The 22,551-nt window shown below is 48.2% G+C and overlaps 1 protein-coding gene across 6 annotated transcripts in view; it reads left to right on the plus strand.

Moving 5' to 3' along the window:
- Window positions 1-22,551, plus strand: part of ARHGAP39 (Rho GTPase activating protein 39) — a 345,937-nt gene that overhangs the window by 191,771 nt on the left and 131,615 nt on the right. For all 6 annotated transcript variants that reach the window (XM_067560096.1, XM_067560095.1, XM_067560098.1 and 3 more), the window contains one exon: window positions 7,266-8,667. In XM_067560096.1, coding sequence (XP_067416197.1) covers window positions 7,266-8,667 — 1,402 coding nt within the window. The remainder of the gene's footprint in view (window positions 1-7,265; window positions 8,668-22,551) is intronic.

The following is a 22,551-nucleotide window of genomic DNA, read 5'->3' on the forward strand; positions in this document are numbered from 1 at the left end:
AGGGCTTTTATTGGCAAAATGTGTGGTCTCCTGCTGAGATGATCTGATGTCCATGGAGCTATTCATGTTCCATTGGAGCAGGTTACCCATGTTTACCTGCATTGTTGGTAAAATCACTGCATCAAATGATATGAGAGCATTAAGTTAATTATTTTTCTTAAGTATGAGATGTAAACAAATGAGCAAATAAAATAGGTAGCCAAAGTTGTTACTCACCATTTATTCTACACTTGTCATCTTTTAAAAAATTGACTCAAAACCATCTAGCAGGTCCACCTAATCATATTTCTGTAACTGTTACCCTTGACCTTTGTCCATCCTCTGCCCTTTCCTTCCTGTTGTGTTACACAGAAAACCCGAGAGTTTTGGAAGAGATACAAACAGGGCAAATCTAATCTCCACCTGTCAGGGCTAAGAAGAAACTTCCACCACAGGCAGGGTGAGAGGAAGGATGGGCCAGTGCTTAGCTTGCTGGCCGGGACTTGAGAACTAGGTTGAATTCTTTGCTCTGTCAGAATTCTGGTGTGACCTTGCTCAGGTCACTAAGGGCCCAATGGGATTTTCAAAAGCAGTAAATACCATAAAAACCCTGCCCCTTAGTCTCTCTCTGTGCCTCAGTTCCCTGTCTGTGCAATGGGAACAGGACATGCCTACCACACGGGGTGTTGAGGATAAGTGCATTAATTATTGTGAGGTGCTCGCATACTAGGGTAATGGGGCTATATAAGTACCATAGACAGACTGCAACCAGGCGGTATGAAATAACCTTTCTTGCCATTTCCTCTGAAGGACTGGCTGCCATTGGAGACAGCACACTGGTCTAGCTAGACCCCTCTGGTCTGATTCTGTGTATCAGTTCCATGTTCCTCTCCTCTTGCTGCATCAATTAGACTGCAGTCTCTGCCCCAGAGGGGAGCGGATCGTACTGTAAACTGGCACAGTACCAAGCATAGGGGAACTTCGTGGGGCCACAGTAGCACAAATTATCGGTGTATTCTCTTTATAAAAAAAAAAAAAAACCAACGAGAGTTCTGTAGCACTTTAAAGACTAACAAATTTAATTTCAGCAGGCATAAGCTTTCGTGGGCTTCAGCCCACTTCCTCAGATGCAGATGGTAGAAATAATACAGCAAATATTGGCAACATATATAGGAGGCAACATCTACATATCCAAGGTGTATTCTCTGGTGCTACCAGATGTCTGAACTCACCAAAAATGTAATCATGTTTTTTGAGTGTTGCAAACCTGCTGAACCTATTTAACTGCTTCACTGCCATCTAACCTAGGGCAGTGCTCCAAGAGAAGGCTGCCTGGCAATGAGACAGCAGGCTGAAGGCAGCATCTGATTGACATATAAGGAAACTAGTTGTTTATGACAGAGATACAGCCCAGGGAAACTACAGATCCCAGCATACCATGGGTCTCTGAGGCTCAGATCTAGATAGTGCATGGCATGCTGGGACCAATGTGCAGAAAGAATAGCAAACATAGTAGGTGCCCAGCTTGGCTTAACAAAGAAGTCTTTGGTGAGCTTAAACACAAAAAAGAAGCTTACAAGAAGTGGAAGCTTGGTCAGATGACTAGGGAGGAGTATAAAAACACTGCTCGAACATGCAGGAGTGAAATCAGGAAGGCCAAAGCACAGTTGGAGTTGCAGCTAGCAAGGGACGTGAAGCGTACAAGAAGGGTTTCTACAGGTATGTTCCCATCAAGAGGAAGATTAGGGAAAGTGTGGGCCCCTTACAGAATGGGGGAGGCAACGTGATGACAGAGGATGTGGAGAAAGCTTGAGGTACTCAATGCCTTTTTTTGCCTCTGTCTTCACAGACAGGGTCAGCTCCCAGACTACTGCACTGGGGGCACAGAATGGGGAGGAGGTGAACATCCCTCCGTGCTGAAAGAACAGGTTCAGGACTATTTAGAAAGATTGGACATACACAAGTCCATGGGGCCAGATGCAATTCACCTGTGAGGGAGCTGGCTGATGTGATTTCAGAGCCGTTAGCTATTATCTTTGAAAGCTCGTGGCAATTGGGGGAGGTCCCTGATGATTGGAAAAAGGCAAATATAGTGCCCATCTTCAAGAATGGGAAGAAAGAGGATCCGGGGAACTACAGACCGGTCAGCCTCACCTCAATCCCTGGAAAAATCATGGAGCAGGTCCTCAAGGAATCCATTTTAAGGCAATTAGAAGAGAGGAACATGATCAGGAACAGTCAACATGGATTCACCAAGGTGAAAGACATGCCTGACCAACCTGATTTTTGTCTTCTCTGAAGAGATGACTGGCTCTGTGGATGTGGGGAAGGCGGTGGACGTAATATACCTTGACTTTAGCAAAGCTTTTGATAGTCTTCCACAGTATTCTTATCAGCAAGTTAAAGTAGTATAGGTTGGATGAATGGACTATAAAATGGATAGAGAGCTGGCTAGATCATCGGGCTCAATGGGGAGTGATCAATGGCTCCATGTCTAGCTGGCAGCCGGTCACAAGCGGAGTGCCCCACTGGTCAGTCCTGGAGCTGGTTTTGTTCAACATCTTCATTAATGATCTGGAGGATGGGGTAGATTGAACCCACAGCAAGTTTGCGGACGACACTAAGCTGGGGGGAGTGGTAGATACCCTGGAAGGCAGGGATAGGATACAGAGTGACCTAGACAAATTGGAGGATTGGGCCAAAAGAAATCTGATGAGGTTCAAGAAGTACAAGTGCAGAGTCCTCCACTTAGGAAGGAAGAATCCCATGCACAGCTACAGACTGGGGACCGATGGGCTAGGAAGCAGTTCTGCAGAAAAGGACCTGGGGTTACAGTGGATGAGAAGCTGGATATGAGTCAGCAGTGTGCCCTGGTTGCCAAGAAGGCTACTAGCATATTGGGCTGCATTAGTAGGAGCATTGCCAGCAAATGGAGGGATGTGATTATTCTCCTATATTTGGCATTGGTGAGGCCGCATTTGGAGTATTGTGTCCATTTTTGGGCCCCCCGTTAAAGGAAGGATGTGGAGAAGTTAGAGAGAGTCCAGCGGAGGGCAACAAAAATGATTAGGTGGCTGGAGCACAAGACTTATGAGGAGAGGCTGAGGGAACTGGGCTTGTTTAGTCTGCAGAAGAGAAGAATGAGGGGGGATTTGATAGCAGCCTTTAACTACCTGAAAGGGGGTTCCAGGGAGGATGGAGCTAGGCTGTTCTCAGTGGTGGCAGATGACAGAACAAGGAGCAATGGTTTCAAGTTGCAGTGGGGGAGGTCTAGGTTGTATGTTAGGAAAAAGTTTTTCCCTTGGAGGGTGGTGAAGCACTGGAATGGGTTACCTAGGGAGGTGGTGGAATCTCCATCTTTAGAGGTTTTTAAGCTGCAGCTTGACAAAGGCCTGGCTGGGATGATATAGCTGAGGTTAGTCCTGTTTTGAGCAGGGGGTTGGACTAGATACCTCCTGAGGTCCCTTCCAACTCTAATCATAGAATCATAGAATATTCTGTGACCTATATCTCTGGGGTAGTCACTGGCTGCATGATACGTATAACTCCTCATGCTGTGTTTGGCCCACACACCATGCTTTGGCCATCCTCAGTACAGACTATAGAACAAAACTCCCTCTGTACCTTCCACAATGCCAACACTCCATCACAATTCCAATAGAACCTCAGTCCTTGGAAGGGAAATTTCCTTCGATGGGAACTGGCAACTAACAGGTTAAAACTGTTTTTGTATTTAAAAAGAAGGAAAAAAATTGCATCCCTGCCGGCCACAGTCCAGTCGTTTGACTCTACACTTCCACCCCATTCAGCTCTGGATCTCACAGGTTTAGAATAGCAACAGCAACAAAGCTGATCAGCACCAACCCAGCGCAACTCTGTAATTAACGTGTGCACAACCAGTCTCATGTTAAAGGGGAAATGCAAGAGGGCGATTATTTATCGCAAATATGCCTTTGAGCCATGCCCACTGAACATCAGCAAGGTGCTTTTATTCTTTTATTCCCTTGTTAATGTTCCCCTTCTAAAGCTGCCCTGTTTGCATTCGCCTCCGCAGGGGTGTCAGATTGACTTAGCTGCAGCCATAGGCAGATTTGCGTGTGCAGGACCGTCACATTTCTCTCTCCTGCTTGCTTCTGATTTGAATTTGTGTGTATTAACGTGGTGGTTGTTGATGTTAACCTGGTGCAGTGTCTTGATGTGTCTGAAGTCTGGTTTGTAGTTTAGTCAACAGCGATGCTATTCCTTTGTGTTGGAGAGGGTATTAGAAAATAATATAGTACTGGTTGAGAGCGATATGTTGTGTTTTCGTTCAAGTGCAATGCACACTGTGCCATAAGTTAGATCCCTTCGTTGAAATAAAGCGTTACATGAGCTGTTGGAAAACTTCCATAAAGAGTTGTAAACTGAGTACTCTGTAGGTGAGACGGAGTAGTAGACAAAATTACCTTTATCAGCAGAACTAAATAATAAATATCTTACAATCTGTGCCTATGGAGCCCGATTCTGATCTCATTCACCCCTATGTAAATCTGGAATAAATCCACTGACTTCAGTGGAGTTTGAGTTCAAAAGCTGTCCCCTGCTGCATGTGTACAGTGGGCAGCATTTCTTTTAAATGAAGGAAAAAAAACTAAAAAACTAACCACAGCCCCAGAAATGGCCCCACCTGGTGAAGACGAAAGTGCTGCACTTGTATTCCCTCTTTTGTTCTGCATTGTGTTTGGGGACTGTGCTGTTCTATACCTTCTGTTTGCTAGTCTGTCAGCTGACTTCTCTGTCTGGCTCACTTGCTCACTGGTTTGTGGTGAAGATTTTATTCCTTTGGTCCCGGTTCTTTGCTGCATGCTGTGTTACTTACATAACTGGCTGCTCCGTTCATTGTCCAGAGTTGTGCTGCAGTACCAAGTCTGGGAAACAATGCTACAAGAATGAAACTGCATTGTTTTTCTGTGGAATTGATCTCTGATAGTCTGGTTAGACTCTCCATTTTCAGTTGTTTCCTTTTGTTAAATGTTTTATTTCAAACCAGTAAAAATTAGCTTTGACCTCCTGTGACACCAGAATTTACCCTAGCGTTGGGCATCTCCCATTCTAAGTATATGAGATACAAGTGCCATGATAATGCTAGATGCCCTGGCATGGCAGATCTATTGGTTTTTATTGATATGCACTCTTGTGAAGGTGTAACTCAGCGAAGAGGAACAGCTGGCTGTGATGGGAAGGAAGCTATAATCTCTCTGACTCCTGCTGTCTTGCTCCCTTGCAACCAAATGGGGGAGAGTGGCTGGAACAGCAGTGCTGGTGACCCCATGCAGTGACCAATATGAGAGGCCATATTTCTCCATGGGACAGTGTTGTGTAGTGAATGAGAGGCTCTGATCTGTGTTTTCCTCAGCTGGAGCACTTTGCTGGGTAGTGCCAATAGAAATGTCTCCACTGAATGAAAGTGAAACCTCGAGTACAGGTAACTCTCAGTGATGGTGGTGGTAGGCAGTCCTACCAATAACTATTAAGTTTGCCCAACTCATCCCTTTGAGACCTTATTTTCAGTTGCTTATAAATTTGCCATTCTTGAACTGTTTGGGCTGAAATTTTCCATGCTGTGTGTCTGCCTCTGGTTGAATTTTTGGCAAATTTCAGCCAAAACACTTCAGCTGTGTCCGAGAACAAAGCTAAGGAGAAAATATATTTTGCAACGTTTAAAAAAAAAATTCTGGTGACCTTTTCTTTGAGAAGCTCTAGTTCCTCCCTGCTTTGGAGCAGGGACTTGAAATTTGGCCAGGGTAAAGTATTGCCGCTGTGTCAGGGAGGTACATTTGGCGGTTCCTGTGAAAATCCACCCAAATTTGGCCAAGTTATGAGCCTTTGAGAGAATTCGGTCTCTGCGTGCTCAGTAGAGACTTCTTTGAATTTAGTAGGTAACGTTTCTGAAGAGTCCATGTTGGGTGAGCAAACTCCATCCCTTCACAGCTCCTAGTGCTGGCCAGAATGCATGTGCACCATCCCCACAGAGCATGCTCCAGCCCCGGGCTGTGGGGGCTAAGAAGGACTGTTCTGGGCCAGGGTGGGGCCAAGCACTGGCAGTGGGAGCTGGGAATCGCTCTCTCTTGTACTCTCAATGCTGGCACACAGGCAGTACGGAGGAGGAAGTCCCCTGACTGGAATGCACAAGGGACAAGAATTGGATGGAGGTGGGGTAGCGGAGAGAGAGGGGTAGGTTTGGAGAAGGAGTCTGAGAGTGGGGTGGGGAAGAGGAATGAAAATGTGGCTGGGAGTTGGGGCGGGCTGGCACTGGGATTGGCTGGGCGAGGGGCTGGGATGGACAGCTGTGGGGGATGGGAGTTGGGACTGGGAGACGGTGAGGGAAATCGTGGGGAAAGGAGGGAGGAGGACTGGGAGCCAGTTGGCTGGGGCTGTGGGGAGATCTGAGGAGGAGCTGGGGTGTAGAGGAAGAACAGGGACAAAAGTGAGGGAGGGATTTAGGGGTGTGTCTGAGCCTGGATGAGGAGTGTGGGGATTGGGGACGGGGGAGAGACTGCAGGCTGTGGAGTTGGTGGGTGTGGGGGAGAAAGGTGGGATGAGAACCTGGAGGACTGGAGAATGGGACTGGGTAGGCCAAGAGAAGGCTGGGATGAGGAGCCAGTGCTGGGCAGGAGACAGGGCTGAAGCAGGAGGGTCAAGCATGGGGGAACAAAGACAAGGGTCAATGACAACTGGAGCCCACACCCCTTCAGAGTCTGGGGTGGGATCCAAGGCTCCTGATCTCTCCAGTCCTCTGCTGCCAGCAAAGAAAAGTCTGTGTTTTATTCTCCCTAGTGCTGGTACACAAAGGATGGCAACCTACTACTGCTGTCTGTTATTCTGGCAGCTCAAGTGACAGCTCTGAGCAGTGCCCAAAGGTGCCAGCTCTGCTGATAACCAGAGGGGTGTCAATATGAATAAAAGGGCTGCGAGTCTCTAAGGCAGAAGGAACGAGGTACAGAGACACAGGAGCTCCTGCAGGGAAAAACTAGGAACAGCTTAGAAAGCTTGGGCTGAGGTTTATGTTTGGAAGGAACGAAATCTGGATGTTATCTAGTGTGTGTGTCTGTGTCGGGAGCAGGGCGAGGTTGCCACCTGCTTATAATAACGAATGCGCCCCTGGGCGGTGGAAGTGAGTATCTTGAAAACCCACCACACAGTATAAAAATTCTCAGGCAAATGCTCTTTATTCTTTGCATGAAAACGCCCACTCCCCCGTCCCTCCCATTCTGACCATGGCTTTGTGTGTTCTCTGCCTCGCACAGGACATCGTCCCTGCGATGGAACACCGGCACCAAGGAGCGCATGCTGATCAAGGTGACGGACCGTGAGCCGAGTTTTCTCATGCACCAGGGCAATGGCTACACCCCCGACAACCAGCAGGGGACCCGCTCGCGAAGGCCCTCGGGGGGGCAGCAGTCCCCCAACCTGCAGACGTTTGCCCCGGACACTGACAACTCCGTCTTCTTCCCTGAGAGGAAGCAGTCTCCCTTCCTGAAAAGGGCTGACCACGTGGGCAGCTGCTCCCCTCTGCTGGGCCGGGGGGATTCGTTCTGCTCGCCGCTCCAGTCCCAGCACCGGAAGCACTCAAGTGAGTCCCAGCCATCTTCTCCTCGCTATGCCTATGAGCCCCCCTTGTACGAGGAGCCCCCCATGGAGTATCAGGCCCCCATCTATGACGAGCCCCCTGTGGACATGCAGTATGAAGCCAGTGGGAACTACAAGGCGGGCTCCCCGCAGAAATCGCCCATCCGGAAACCCCACCCGTTCTTGCAGTCACCCAAGCAGGGCCCCAACTCCCCCTACCAGCAGCTGGTGCTGACGAAACAAAAATGCCCCGAGAGGTTCATGAGCCTGGAGTACAGCCCTGCAGGCAAGGAGTACGTAAGACAGTTGGTTTACGTGGAGCAGTCTGGTTCCAGCCCCAAGCTGAAAACGGGCCTGCGACACAGATACTCCCCCAACCCCATCGGCGGCTCATACTCGCTGCAGCACAGCCCCTGCCTGCTGAGGGACCAGCGCCTGGAGATCAAATCTGGGGACTACAGCAGCATGGAAGGGGCTGACTTCCAACACAGCCAGTCCATGAGCCAAGCCTCCCAGGAGGAAGACTCCATGTCATGGTCCAGCCATCAGGACACCATGTCTTCTACAGGGTACTCACCCAGCACCAGGAAAAGGAAAAGCAGGAAGCCCTCCCTGTCCCATGACCCCAACACCTCCTCAACAGATGGCTCAGGGGATCGGGAGGCACTCAGCGAGCAGCTGATGGCAGAGGAGAGGCCCAGCACTAACAGGCCCCAGATGAACCGCACAAAGAGCAAATCCATCGAGGCCGAGGCAGTGCGGGGCTTCCCAGAGCCCTTCCTGGCCCAGGCCCGGCTGGCATGGGAGGCCCAGCAGGCTCACTACCACATGAAGCAGCGGAGCAGCTGGGATTCCCAGAAGGACGGCTCAGGCTATGAAAGCGATGGCGCCCTGCCTTTGCCCATGCCCGGCCCTGTGGTGCGGGCCTTCAGCGAGGATGAGGCCCTGGCACAGCAGGAGAGCAAGCACTGGAAGAGGAATACCTTCGAGAAGCTGGGGTTCCCTCAGATCCTGCTGGAGAAGAGCGTGTCTGTGCAGACCAACCTGGCTTCTCCAGAGCCCTACCTGCATCCATCTCAGGTAACGCACACAGCAGTGCAGGGTTTGGCTGTTGGATCTAAGGTGCCCATTACCGCAGTGTAAGGGCATCACACTGCTTCCTGACCTACCACACGTTCTGTAGGGTGTAAGCGTTACCCCACGTTGATTTGCTCACTGTGCAGCACTTCCCATGATGTCAAAGCCCCGTGGTATCCATCAGGGTTCCCACCTGATTCAGATCTAACACAGCCTTTGCTCAGCCTGTCAGTGCACGCGGGCAGTGGCAGAGTACAGTGCTGCAAGGATCGATACCTTGTGACAGGCACATGACTCTGGCGAAAGTCAGCCCAGAGAGGTTTCATCATGACCTGGTGTCAGGCCTAGTGGATCCCTAGGAGCCAATGCTGGGATGTTCCTGAGTGTCTCCTTTCCTGGGGTTGATCACAGTTCATGTGACAGCCATAGCCCCCTCGAGACTCCAGCAGGGCATCCCCAAATGATCACATGCAAAAATAGCTGCTGCTGTGGCCTAGGCATTCAGGGGCTCTGCAAGGTGGGTTTGCTCAGCTCTGCTTGTACTGCTCATAAAGGTCTCTGGTTTTATTAGCCATGTCTTCTTCCCTGTAAAATACTCAGCCCTGCTGTCACTCTGCAACAGGATTAACTGAAGGGAGTGAGCGGTTGTAAGGCTCCAGCTGCTCTGCTCTGCTCACAGTGACTTTCTCTCTTAAGTATAGCCCTGTGCCTGAGCTTTATCATAAAATCATAGAATATTAGAGTTGGAAGGGGCCTCAGGCAGTTATCTAGTCCAACCCCCTGCTCAAAGCATGCCCTGGTGCTCCTGTCATGCAGGGGGCCTGTGTGCCAATAAAAAGGGCCCTGTGAACGTTGCAGTCATTGATTCTCCCCACCTGTGTCCTGTATGATGATGGTGATTGTCGTATTGAGTGCAAAGGGAAGCCACTCCAAAGCCAGCAGCACAATTTGCTGTCAGATTGTGGCAAGGAAGGCAGGACTGGGGAGTGCACTTGGCTCTAAGCTGCATGCATAGAGAAAGTGGTTTAAGTGGGAGCAAAAAGTGCTGGCTGCCTCTTAGCAGTTGCTAGCAGGGAGGCTGTGGCAGTGACCGTAACAACTTCTTGGAATTGCCAAGGACTCCTCCCTCCTGTTCTCTGCACAGAGTGGCTTCTCTCCACACTTGGAGATCTCCATCACCAGGAAGGCAAAGCCTACGGCTCTTTACCTGACCAAGGGGCTGATTCTGCTCCCACGGAAACCAGTGGGAAAGTTGCCATTGACTTCACTGGGTGCAGAATCTAGCTGAGTAGTTCCCAGCTTGTGGCCCAGGAGCCAGAAGTGGCCCACGGGGTCTTTCAAAGTGGCCCGCTGCTTCCCTCATGCTGGCTGCAGAAGGGAACTGCCGCCTAAAAATGCAGGTGGGGCGTGTTGCCATGGGGCTACAAGACCGATGCAGGCTTCTTAATACAGCCAAGGGGATGGGAGATCAGCGCTCCCTTCCCCCTGGCTGTGGCAGGGAGCATGGCAAAGTGCTCCTCCTGGATCTGTAGGCGCTGGGGTCCCTGCTGGAGCCAGAGGGAGGGCAGCACTGGTCTCTCATCCCCCTGGCTGCAGAAGGGATCCACTGCCTAGGGACCCAGGTGGAGTGCACAGGGCTACAGGACTCGTGCAGTTTCCCTGCTGCAACCAGGGGGACAGGAGGATGCAGCCTCCTCACTGAACTCCCTCTGTCTGGCCGCAGTTGGGGGTGGGGGAGCTGTTGGTGGAGCAGCCAGGACCTACCATGTTTGAGGAAGGGCAGGAGTCTAAAACTCAGTGCCTTATGGGTTTGGTCTGCACTTAGCAGGCCACCCACCATGATTTAGCTGCCAGGCCATGTGCTTCAGTGTGTAGTGGCAGTCACTCATCTACACTAGTGCTCTGTCGGTGAGTGTGTGACACACTGTGAGTCATTTGTAGGTGTAAAATAGTGAATGTAAAAATGAGCAAAGACGCATCAAACTGTTCACTTGAAATATGTGGTGATTTGCAGTCCTTAATGGTGTGTGCGTCAATACATTTTTTATGAGTTGATAGACTGGTGGCCCTTCAGGGTTGTAAAAATGACATTTGTGGCTCTCGAGCCAAAAAGGTGGGGAACCAGGGCCCTAGCACTAAAAAACAATTCCTGAGAGACTCTGGGTCGCAGTAGGAGTGTGCCTACCCTATGTCACTGCACTGTTGAGCCAGACACCGGATCCTCATGTCAGGGTTTCTATCAGGAATAAAGGGAAGCCATAAAGCATTTAGGAAAGGAAATCCTGATTCTTAGCCACAGTTCTAACAGTCAGTGTGTGTGTTACACATATATGGAACCCCAATCTTCATGGTCCAGAAAGAACAAACTCCTTAAAAACTGTGAGGGATGGAAAGGAGCCCAGCAAAGAAATCTCCAAACCATTCCTGAGCTGGCTGGGGAGATATGTCAGCAACTTGCACTTTTCCTGCATGCAAGACATCTTGGGAACCCTCTAAAACCTGGTTAGAGGCCAGCTGTACTTCAGAACATTTCTGTAAGGCATGAGAGGGTTTGTCGGGTTAGGGTCGTTCATGCTACTTTATAAAACAAAGTAAGCAGCAGCATAGCCTAGTGGCTAGAGTAGAGACAAGAGATGGAGGCTTTATTTCCACCTCTGCCACTAGCTCACTAACTTGGGCAAGTCGCTTTGTTCTCTCTGTGCCTGAAGAAGAGGGGATCAGAACATAGAATCATAGAAGATGAGGGCTGGAAGGGACCCCAGGAGGTATCTAGTCCGACCCCCTGCTCAAAGCAGGACCAACCCCAATTAAATCATCCCAGCCAGGCCTTTGTCAAGCCAGGCCTTAAAAACCTCTAAGGATGGAGATTCCACCACTTCCCTAGGTAACCCATTCCAGTGCTTCACCACCCTCCTAGTGACAAACTTTTTCCTAATGTCCAACCTAGACCTCCCCCACTGCAACTTGAGACCGTTGCTCCTTGTTCTGTCATCTGCCACCACTGAGAACAACCTAGCTCCACCCTCCCTGGAACCCCCTTTCAGGTAGTTGAAGGCCGCTATCAAATCCCCCCTCATTCTTCTCTTCTGCAGACTAAACAAGCCCAGTTCCCTCAGCCTCTCCTCGTAAGAACATGTTCAGCATTGTTCTCTGTAACACATTGAGAACCTGGCATGAGAGGTGCTAAGGAAGTGCCAAGCAGGATTAGCCCTTAGCAATAGAGGAGATCTGTATCCGCCCCCTCCCCCGACCGGGTGCACCCACCATCTGTTACTCTGAGGGCTGGTTATGGTCCTTGGCTGCCCCTGAATGCTCAGGAGCTGCTGTGGTCAGAGCGCTATTTCCAGCTGCACGGGATAAGAAGGTTGCCCCTGTCCTTTCCCATGCATCACCTGGCTCCAGTGATCCGTGCCATTGGCACCTCCAGATTAAAGTCTTGCCATGACCTCAGCAGCATTTGCATCTGCAGACCTTTTGGAAACTTAACTTATTAAGTGGAGCTTCATATTGACAGCACATCCCACTGGGGCTTACTGGTCTGTGCTGGCCAGTGGGTATTGGTGTCTAGGGGGAATCAAAGGGATTGGCCTTTGACATCCTGTACACAGTTCTGAACAGACTGGGACCAGAGACCCAGCAAGTATTGGGCAGCTTTGACCTTTGGGGGTGCTAATACCCCCTAGTTTGAAAAGGGAGGGTGGCAGGGCACATTCCTCAACCCACTCTCCTGCCTGGTCCAACAGAGTCCTTGTAGGATTTGCCAGACTTGATCAGACCTGAGGTCCATGTAGTCCAATGTCCTGTCTCTGACAGTGGTCAGTACTAGATGCTTCAGAGGATGGTACAAGAAACCCTGAAGTAGGTAGGTGTGGGGTGACCTGCCCTCCCACGTTAGGTCTTCCTTTTAATCCCTAATAGTCAGAGATTGGCTTAAATTCCAAAGCAGGAGACTCATAGACTTTAAGGTCAGAAGGGATCATTATGATCATTTAGTCTGACTGCCTGCACAACGCAGGCTACAGAACCTCACCCACCCACTCCTAAAATAGCCCCCTAACCTATGACTGAGTTATTGAAGTTCTCAAATCATGGTTTAAAGACTTCAAGGTACAGAGAATCCACCAGAGAATCCCCAGCAAGTGACCCGTGCTGCAGAGGAAGGCAAAAAACCCAAAATGTCCCTTCCAAAACTTGTATCGGCTTTAGCTATAACTCTGGATAATCTAGCTATGCATATAAATATCCAGTCCCTCTATGAATCTCGCAGTTTTTGACCACACTGATACTGTGTGGCATTGAGTTTCACAGTCTACTTCTGCATGTGGAAAAATATTTCTTTTTGGTTGGTTTTGAATGTCACCTTAATTCCATTGAATGTCCCCTTGTTGTTGTGTTATGAAACATGGAGATGTGGCGGGAAGGGGAAGGAGCAGGTCTTCGGAGGACTACAGTGTTCATGTGTTCTCCCAGGCGTGTTGGTGAGGGAGTGGAGTGGAGCCTTGGCCTTCAGTTCCCATCTGTAAGACTGACCCAGGACCTCCCACTCTGCTACGTAAGCTGCAAGCTCTGTGGGGCAAAGACATTTTCTCACTGTGTGTCTGTACAGTGCTCAGCCCACCGGTGGCCCGGACGTAGGCGTGTCTCTGGATACAAATACTCATGGCAATCTAAGGGGGATGCATTTAAAAGAATCCCTCCAGAATTAGCTGGTCCTTGGGGAACATCTAAAACAACCCATTTTCGAACTGTAATGACAGATTTCTGCCGGAGTATTTCCCAGAGTTCTGAAAACCCTTTCTTTTGCTCATCATTGTTGACACTGATCTTTAGAGCTGGAAGCAGGACTGCTGTGTTCGCCTTTGTGCCTACACACTATTGCTGAGCTGTTGCCATTGATTTTGTCTGTAAAGAAAGGAGAGCATTAAAGCCTTTTCTTCGGAGAGAAGAAAAACTCTGTATGAATAAATGCATGGGGCTTGCAAAGAGACTGAAGAGAAATAATGAGTCATGTCTTTGAGCCCCCACCACCTTTGACAGCATTCTGTTGCAGGGCAGTTTTAAGAGGAAGAATAATTGTGGTTGTTTGCTTTTTTTTTTTTTTTTTTTTTTTTGCTTGATCCATAATGAAGGGCCTGAAAGGTGTTTTCAAGAGCTTCTATTTTCTGCTGGTTTGTTTAGGCTAGAAATGGGACGCCAGCTTCCTAACAGTGCTTAGTGGGTGCCATGTAGGACCCTACATACTGTAGGTGGCTGTTTTCAACAGAGCACAGCACTCATTTAGATCCTTAAATGAAGTGGGCAGGTTTTCAGCCAGCTTCCAGTGTTCTCAAAGGGAGAAGGTTGTTGCTGAGCACTTCTGAAAATCTGGTCCTTGAAGTCTTCTCTACCTTGTCTTTCCTGGACGATTCCATGGATGACTAGAGAACCAGTAGGATTATTTCAATGCCACCAGAGTGAATTAAGAGCTGAAAAAGCTCCCACTCTAGCTCTCGAGTCCTCCAAGGAGAACTAGTAAAACCAGAAGGATTAGATTTAATATTCCTGACATGTATATTAGTAAAAACACTACCCAGAAGGGACCTCGTTTTGTTTTTCCAAACGCTCTTCCGGTCCTCCTTTTAAGCATCATGAAGATGCAGGAAAGGGCACAAACCTCTGTCTGCCTTTGTAGGCCACCTCCCAGCCCAGGGACCTACTGGTGTCCATGTAGGGCTAGTGTCCAAGGTGAAGCCACGGCTAGCCAAAGAGGAAAAATAGTCCTGACTACTGTAGAGTTCCAGTTGTCAGCATAAGGATATCTTCAGATAATTGTTCCAAGAAGTTGCAATATAGTATTTCCATGGAGGATACAGAGAAGAGATTAAATGTTTTTCTGATGGCATGTCCAACACCAACGCACAGGAAATTGTACAAGTCCTGCTAGTAGCTAATACTGGTCATCTCAATGTTTCTAACCCTTCCAAGGTGTGAGATAAAGGACTTGAAAGGAGAATTAGCGCTGTGATTCCCATCTTGCTCTGTTTTCCAAAGGGATTATCCATCAGAAACCTGGGATTATGTCTCCCAGGGTGTGAAGTACTTGTTTGTGCTCTAATGGTTTAAGATATTGGACCTTTAAAAACTGTCACTGGTTCTTTGGTTTGGCAGTTGTCAGATGCTTTCACGGGGACTGATAGTGCTGCTGGTCCAGGACTGAAGAATAAGACCAGGACCAATATAACTTTCATTCCCTGGAGCTATTCTGTTTCCTCAGTAAAACTAGATAATCCTCTGATCTATTGATCCAAGTGCCTCCACTTCCAGCCGGCTGAACCAATAATAAATACCGAGCAACAGAAGGGAATCTCTGCTCCGAGCTGTGTGAGAAACATGCAGCCATGTTTTCGGAGGTGACTCTCAAAGCCTCACTTCCAGACTGCTTGCTCATCCGTGCTGTGTGCCAGCCCAGTGTCACAGCCACAGATAACACCTTGGCCGGTGCAGCCTTGTGCACACACCTGTTAATGTGCTAAAGGCAAGCATCAGCCTTGGAAGGTGGAAGAAGAAAGTGCATGCTGGCTGGTTTTGGTCATTTAAATGGGACCTCTTAAGTGCCTGGATTTTACAGCAGTACTCAGATTTCTGTTAGCTCAGAGACATTTAGATCAGAGCATGTCTTCATCCACAGTTAACCTGCATGTCTGCCATTCAAATCATCTGGATCGCCCAGGTGATCGCACAGATTTCCAGGCCCATGAAGACTCTGTGGTCACATGGAGTGAGTGCCTTGGGAGGGGCCATCACCAATGAGAAAAGGGCGGGTTCATATTGTGTGCGTGGAAGGTGATGGATGGTCTCATCTGCCTTCTGATGTGCTGAATCTGCTTTTCAGGTGCTGTTGGTGTTTAGCACCACGGAACCATGATTAACTGGACATTATCCTTGCGCCATCCATGTGACTCTTTCACTTCAGACAGTGTGAGCTCTGTTACTAATTCAGCAAATCCCTTGCTGTCTTGCAAAGGCAGAAGACAAGATGATAGGTAGCTATTCCCTAAGATGCAGTTCTCCAGCGGGAACCCGACGTGCTAGGAAATGGGGGACCAAGGAACTAGCTGAGATGAATATTCTAGGTCAGTACTGTTACAGTTACAGGGCTAGATGCACCCCTGTCCACTCGCTCTGAGCCCCTTTGGGTGTCATGCCTTTACTTCTCCTGGGATGCAATTCTCCCATTAGTAGACCAGGTGCGTGGCTACAGTACCATTGATCATGCTCAGCCAGCATGTCCCACTGGGTGTGGGACCTACAGTTCTTCCCTTCAGATGTTTGTGACCAGTGCTGAATATAGTGACCATTCAACCTCCTAGCACCAAAGAATTGGTTAATCTTAACAGTGGGGATGCAGCATTTAGGAAAAAAGAATTTGAAAAGAACAATCTCTACACGTCTCTTACCTCTTAATGTCCCACCTTCCTGCCTGAACAGCTCCTCAACAACAACCTCCTCGGGGAGGGATTAGTTATTTTTTTTATCCAGCTAGGCCTTTTATGTGTTCCAGGGCTTTTCACCTTACTTGTCCAAACAAAAAAACCCCAAACACTCCAGTTCTGTAACTTGGCAGTATAATAGCTTCAGCATTGTCTCTTACCAACCTTTGAGTGTCTACTGTGAAGGGTGACTTATTTTGAGGCATTCCTCCTGCTTGTTTTCCTTACAGCTTGCTATTAAACTAAACCCACCACATTCATACGGTAAACATCCCCGTGACCAGGTCACCTACGGCATTCATAAATTCTTAGAGTCGCACTGTGCAAGTACAGTGTACCTGAAAGAGCTGGATTGCCGCTGTCAGTGAGTCTATTCACAGAGCCACAGAAACCATGGCCCTGACACTGCTATGCTTGCGCCCTGATATTGTGACAACACAGTTCATGGTCATCACATACTGCTGTTGCAGTGTGGTGATGAAAACATTGCAACCGCTGGATGTGGTCTGTGGTTATTTTGTGGCTCATGGTGTTGCATGGAGTTATAGAATGTTCTTCTCCCTTTCCCTCCCATCTCAATCCCTGATTGGCTGCTAGGAGGGATGGGGGCGGGGCCTGGTGGCTCAGGACCATTTTTCTGTGTGCTCGTGCTGTGTTGCCTGTGCCTGGAAGCACCCCTGGGGCAGCACTCTGCTCATTGTACTTGGGGCCAGGCAGAAGAAGAAGAATACTGATCAGACTTGTGGACTTCCTTAGGCCCTTATGGGATTCTTTGAGCTCCATTGCCAAGACACTAAATGAAAAACGCAAGCAGCCCCAGCCCTATTCTGTTGGCTGAGCTGGAAAGAGGTCTCCAGTCCGGAAGAGTTCATGCTTGCATTATTTTCAGAACTGCTGTACCTGGAACTTTCTATGCTTTACAGGCTAGGCACCCTCAACCCTTGTTTGCTATAAGCGCTACAGTGTGGATAAAGCTAACCTAGAACGCAGGGGCCCACGAAATGACACATTTTCCATGCTTGTGACGAGATGAAAGTTGCTGAGTGATAAGGATATAGGTGGTGTATTGAGTAACTCATTGCCCACTTGATTTAAGTAAGCAATAAGGATAAACTCCCTGCTTGTTTAAAAACCCATTCTTTTGTACAATATATTGGAGGACAAAAATATCAATACATACAAGGAGATTGATTAGTCCTGAGTCCCAGTGGGGGAATTGAGCTTGCTGATGTGGAGCCTATGTAATTATATCTTCATCATCACATTCAGAAACTCATGCATAGATGGGGGGAGGATGCATGTTGGTCCCCAGCAGGCATGGAGTTTTGGAGTTACCAAAACTGCCTCAAAATCTTCCTACACCAATAGCTCTGACAACCTGTCCCTCAGCTCCATATGGAGCCTTTGCCAATGTGATAATTAGATTGCACTGTGCCCTTGTTATTTAGCGCATAAATAGCTGCCTCCTTACAGTGCTTAGCATCCCCTTGACAATACTACTGTAGCTGGGCATCTGGTGTGCGATAGCTGGTGAAACGTCAGAAAATGTTTCTTTGTGGGCTTAACAGCGCAGGTCTATTATAAGTCTGTAATAATCTAACTGTAGCTCTGATTCTCCCACCCCAGGCTCCAGTGCCCTCAGCCCCCACGTGGTTTTATTTTATGAAGCTGGAATTGCCAAGGATCCTCCAACAGTCTCGAATGGGGGAGTAACCTAGAGGCAGCCAATGGGATGCAGGTCACTGAGCTACAGGGAATGTTAGGAGTCGGGCTTCAGTCATGAATTAGCCTTGGCAGGTTTTCGAGGAGCCAGTTCTTCTGACACGAATATATATATATGCACATAAAAGTGATGCATTGATAGCAGATCTGTGCTTATGAATACTGAAAGATTATGTGGCCTGAAAACTGTGCAATGGTAAATTTAGTAGGGGATAGACAGTAACCCTCTGGGGAGACTTCCACCATCATCGCTCAGATCTAAAAGCCTAAATTCTCTCCTCAGCCAAAGCCAAAGTTAGCCAGGTTTGGGCTGTGTGTGTGAGAGAAGGAATAGTGGATAAAGGAGAACCGGTTGACAGAGTTTGAGAGAGACAAGGTGGGTGAGAGAATCTTTTATTGGACCAACTTCTGTTGGTGAAAGAGACAAGCTTACACAGAGCTCTTCTTCAGGTCGGTCACAGCTAAACACAAGATGGAACAGAGTATTTAGCATAAGTAGTTAATATATATTTCAAGGAACCATTCAAGATGAAGTGGCCTGTTAACACCCCTCAGTCATAAGGGAAAAGGAAGAAAACAAAAGCTGGGGGCAGGGTTGTTAGTGGGTTAGAGGGTGTTGTAATAAGCTATAAATCCAGTGTCACTGTTCAGTCTGTGATTTTTAGTATCTAGCAAAGTTATGAATTTAAACTTGCAGGCTTGTCTGTTGAAGGTGTTGTGCAGCTTTCCAGTGAGAATGAGGACTTGAGAGGTCAGAAATAAAGTAATCACTCTATATCGGATCTCTTAGACCTCATCCTTGAAGGCCACCTGCACAAAACCTTCAAAAGACCAGTATGAGACTTACGACAGTTGATGCTAACAGATTTTTGGAAGGGACATCAAACCCCTGGTTTAAAATCTGAAGCATCTCTCTAACTGTTAAGGCCTAAAATGAGATCTTCATACAGGGCAGAGTATCCCACAGTGGTCTACTCTAGGAGTCTTCCACCATCCTCCGAAGAATCTGGTGCTGACCACTGTCAGAGACTGGATACTGGGCTAGACATGCCATGGGTCTGATCCGGTTATGTGAATCCTCTCCACATCACTAAGGCAGCTATGTCAGGTGGCAGCTGGCCACTTTACAGCAGCTACTGCAGCCTGAGTGTCCCTCTTCCCTGTAGGCTTGCATAGCAATGTTCTCCCTTGCTCCATCCTTTAAACCCTGCCATTCAGCACACCTAGAAGCCCAGGCAGATGGGGTTCTGTGGCCTGATGAAGTGGAGTAGGCAGGCACGGACCCCTGGCCCATGCTCCTCAAATCCTGGTCATTCTCCCTGTGCACATTTGAGACCGTTGGATACAAGATACTATAGAACTGCCTGGTAGACACCATGCACCCTATTCTGGAAAGGGTGAGTGCTAGAAAGGGGTTCTATCCACACTGGAATGAGAATATCCTGCCGAGACTGAAGCTCACATTGCTGCTGTAGGCCATCCTCTGTTTATACTGCAGTAGCCCCTGGAGGTCAGCGCCCCATTATGCCAGGCATGATGCAAAATACGGCCCCTGCCCCAAAGAGCTTGCAATCAAAGCATAAGACTATAGACGACGGGTGGATAAATCAAAGAGGGAGGAGACACAAGGAAACATGAGATGATACTGGTGTGCCGGAGTCCCCCAGGAACAGTGCTCTGGAACCACTCGGCACGTAGCTAGTCAGAACTCTAGTGCTTCGGAGTCTGCCCCCTCCGCTCTCCACATACCAGTGTGCTGCCTCTTGACTGTGGCCTCAGCGGGTTCAGCTCCCCTGCTCTGTCTGAACTCCCCCTGTGGGTCCCCGTGGATGGGACACTGGAGAGCTCTTCCATGTCCCCGAAAGGGACAGGCACCCCGCCTTGCTGTCCGAAGCGATTCACAGCCAGCGTGGGCGTCAGCAGGGTTTGTTAGTTCTCAGGATCACCGCATAGAAAGACTTTGCAGCTTAATGAGAAGTTACAGCAGCCACCAGCTGGAGAGCCCATAGTCTTGGCCCCGACACCTCCTGGCCCCCCATGGGGTACTGGACCCGCCAGCCACCCCCCCCCCCCCCCCCCAGACCCATCCCCCTGCCCCTCTCCAGTCCTTTCTCCTTCCTGGGCAAGGTGGCCACTCCTCCTGGTCTCCACCTGCCACAACCTGTTGCAGCTGGTTGGGCCAGGGCAGGGGGTCCTGACCAGGTCTGCCTGGGTGTCTGGGGAAGGCCCATCCGCCCTCTAGTGGCCTCTGCAATGATCACACACCCGGGTCCCATCCCTGAAATACATGAGTAACATATGGGGGAAACTGAGGCACACCCACAGCACTGAGAGAAAACCCCAAGAATATCTCCACTGCATCACAACTGGTCATCATAAAAACCAGTGATCACAAGAAATCATGGAGGCTGTGTTCTGCAGGATCAGCCCATCTACAGCTCCAGTGCTTTTCTGATGATATCCTTCATTGCCCTATAATCTTTGGCTTTGTGCTTGCGTTTTCCAAACACAGCATTCACATGCATGGTCGTTTTACAACTTGGGGATCCTCCTGATGTACTGGAGCATGTATTTATAGCATATGTAGCTGGTTATAAACTCCTCCAGTATCTGTATACTCCTCTATCCGGAACGGAAGTCTGATGTACAGCTGTAAGCTACAAGGGTGTTTGTTAGCCTCCAGGGGTTTATCCGTGTTTGGAAATGATTTAGTTTCATGATTATTGTTCATGGCTGCTTGTAATTTCTTTCAGGAGATCTTAATTTTTTTCTCTCTTGATCAGCTATGGGACTGGAGGAAGCTTAAATATTGGTTAAAAGTGTAAACAGTTTGGAAGGGAATAAAAACCTCAAACCAATATTAAATGTGTATTTGTACTGAGAAGAAAACATGGTTATCATTCTGCCTGTTATAAGACAAAGTAGCTACATAAGAAGTCTGGCGCAAAGCAATGAAAAGGAATACACATCAGGAATTTAGGATGATATATATTGGAAAGAGGAGATCTACAAATATAGTGCAGTATATGAAATATGTGGTAGACTCCATTAGGTGCTCTTTGTTCTCTCCCTCCCATTCCAGAAGGAAACAGAGGCACTCTAAAAGGCAGACAATTTAAAAATAGAAAATAAAGTACTTTTTATATACCTCATGTAGTTAACTGTGGGACTCACTGCTGCAGGATAATATTGAGGCAAACCAATGAGTGAGTTTCCCAGTTTTTCTTTGAATGTTCTTTGCATATTCCCACTGATGGGTTACTCCAGCTGGTTCAGCCTGAACAGGTAGAAGTCTAGCTAGCAGTAGTCATAGTGTTCACATACCTCCCTCATCTTTCTCTTTGAACGTTGAATGTTCCAGGGCAAGGTTATAAAAGGGAGGGGGCGCTCCAGCCCTCTTTCTTCCAACTGCAACCAGCTGAATAGATAAGGAACTGCTCTGTGATGCTCCCAGCTCTGTAGCTTATTAGCTGATAAATAATTTTATAGTTAGATTTAGTTCATTGGTTAGACAGTTAGTGGTTTAGTGTTAGGTTAAGTTAGCAATAAGTCATTGGTTCAGAGATGGTGGAATTGAAGAATGGAAAAGCCCAGTTTTAAAAGATGCGTGTCATGTCTGGTAGTGTTTCCAGCGTCCAGCGCACCTACCACAAGTTCTATGGCCTGTGTGATACTGCAGGTCAGACAAGATGATCACAATGGCCCCCACTGCCCTTGGAAACTCTGAATTTGCTAAACGGGGGGGGGGGCTCAGTCTCCATAATTGCGCATAGCAGCGAAGCATCTTTTGGATTGGTGTGCAGAACAGGGTAGTCACCCAGTCGCAGCTCATGTGTCGAGGCAACAAAACACACTTGCAGCTCACCTGAGCAAGTTAACCTCTCAGATGCACAAATGGTCTTTTGAAAGACCAAGTAGTAACGCACCTCTTCAGCTTGTGGGGGAATCCTGTCATAGTTTTGCATCCAGTAGGAGCAGGAAGTGCCAGAAACTTTGCTCGAGAGCGGGAAAAGACAGAGGCTCAATATCAGATGTTTCTGATAAACTGGGGTCAAGGCCTACTGTGTTGCATTTCCCCCATTTCCCCTCATTCACATAGTGATCAAATAAGACAAGGCCAGTGTCATTTTAATGGCACCAGCATGGGCGAAACAACAATGGTACCTAGACTTACTTCACCCGTCTAGAGCGTTAATCAAATCTCTACGTTAGTACTCGACTTGTTGATGCAACAAGAAGGGATGGTCTGTCACTTGGATCTTCAGTCTCTCCGTTTAAGAGCCTGAGGAATAAGACTTTAGGATTGTTAGAAAAGTCTTGTGCATTAAAGGTACAAAGTGTATTGATAAATTCAAGGAAGGCGTCCACTTGAAAATGTTATAGTCATAAATGGAAAAAAATATTTGGTGGGTTACCAGGATATTGATCCATATAGAGCACCCATTAATAAATACAATTAAATAGAAGAATAGCTTCAGAGAGCAGGTCTTTCACTATCTTCTGTGAAGGTTCACCTCTCAGCCGTATCAGAAGGCCATGTACCTGTGGATAGTAAATCAGTTTCTACTCATGATGAGGTTAAAAGGTTCTTAAAAGGCCTTAATAATTTATAGCCTCCAATCAGACATCCTGTACCATCTTGGGATTTGAACATAGTGCTTTTACAATTGATGAAACCTCTTTTTGAACCGTTGGG

The sequence above is a fragment of the Emydura macquarii genome, unplaced genomic scaffold (genome assembly GCF_026122565.2).
Source record: "Emydura macquarii macquarii isolate MOO-44397 ecotype Brisbane River unplaced genomic scaffold, CSIRO-AGI_Emac_v2 contig_2246, whole genome shotgun sequence".
Lineage (NCBI taxonomy): Eukaryota > Metazoa > Chordata > Testudines > Chelidae > Emydura > Emydura macquarii.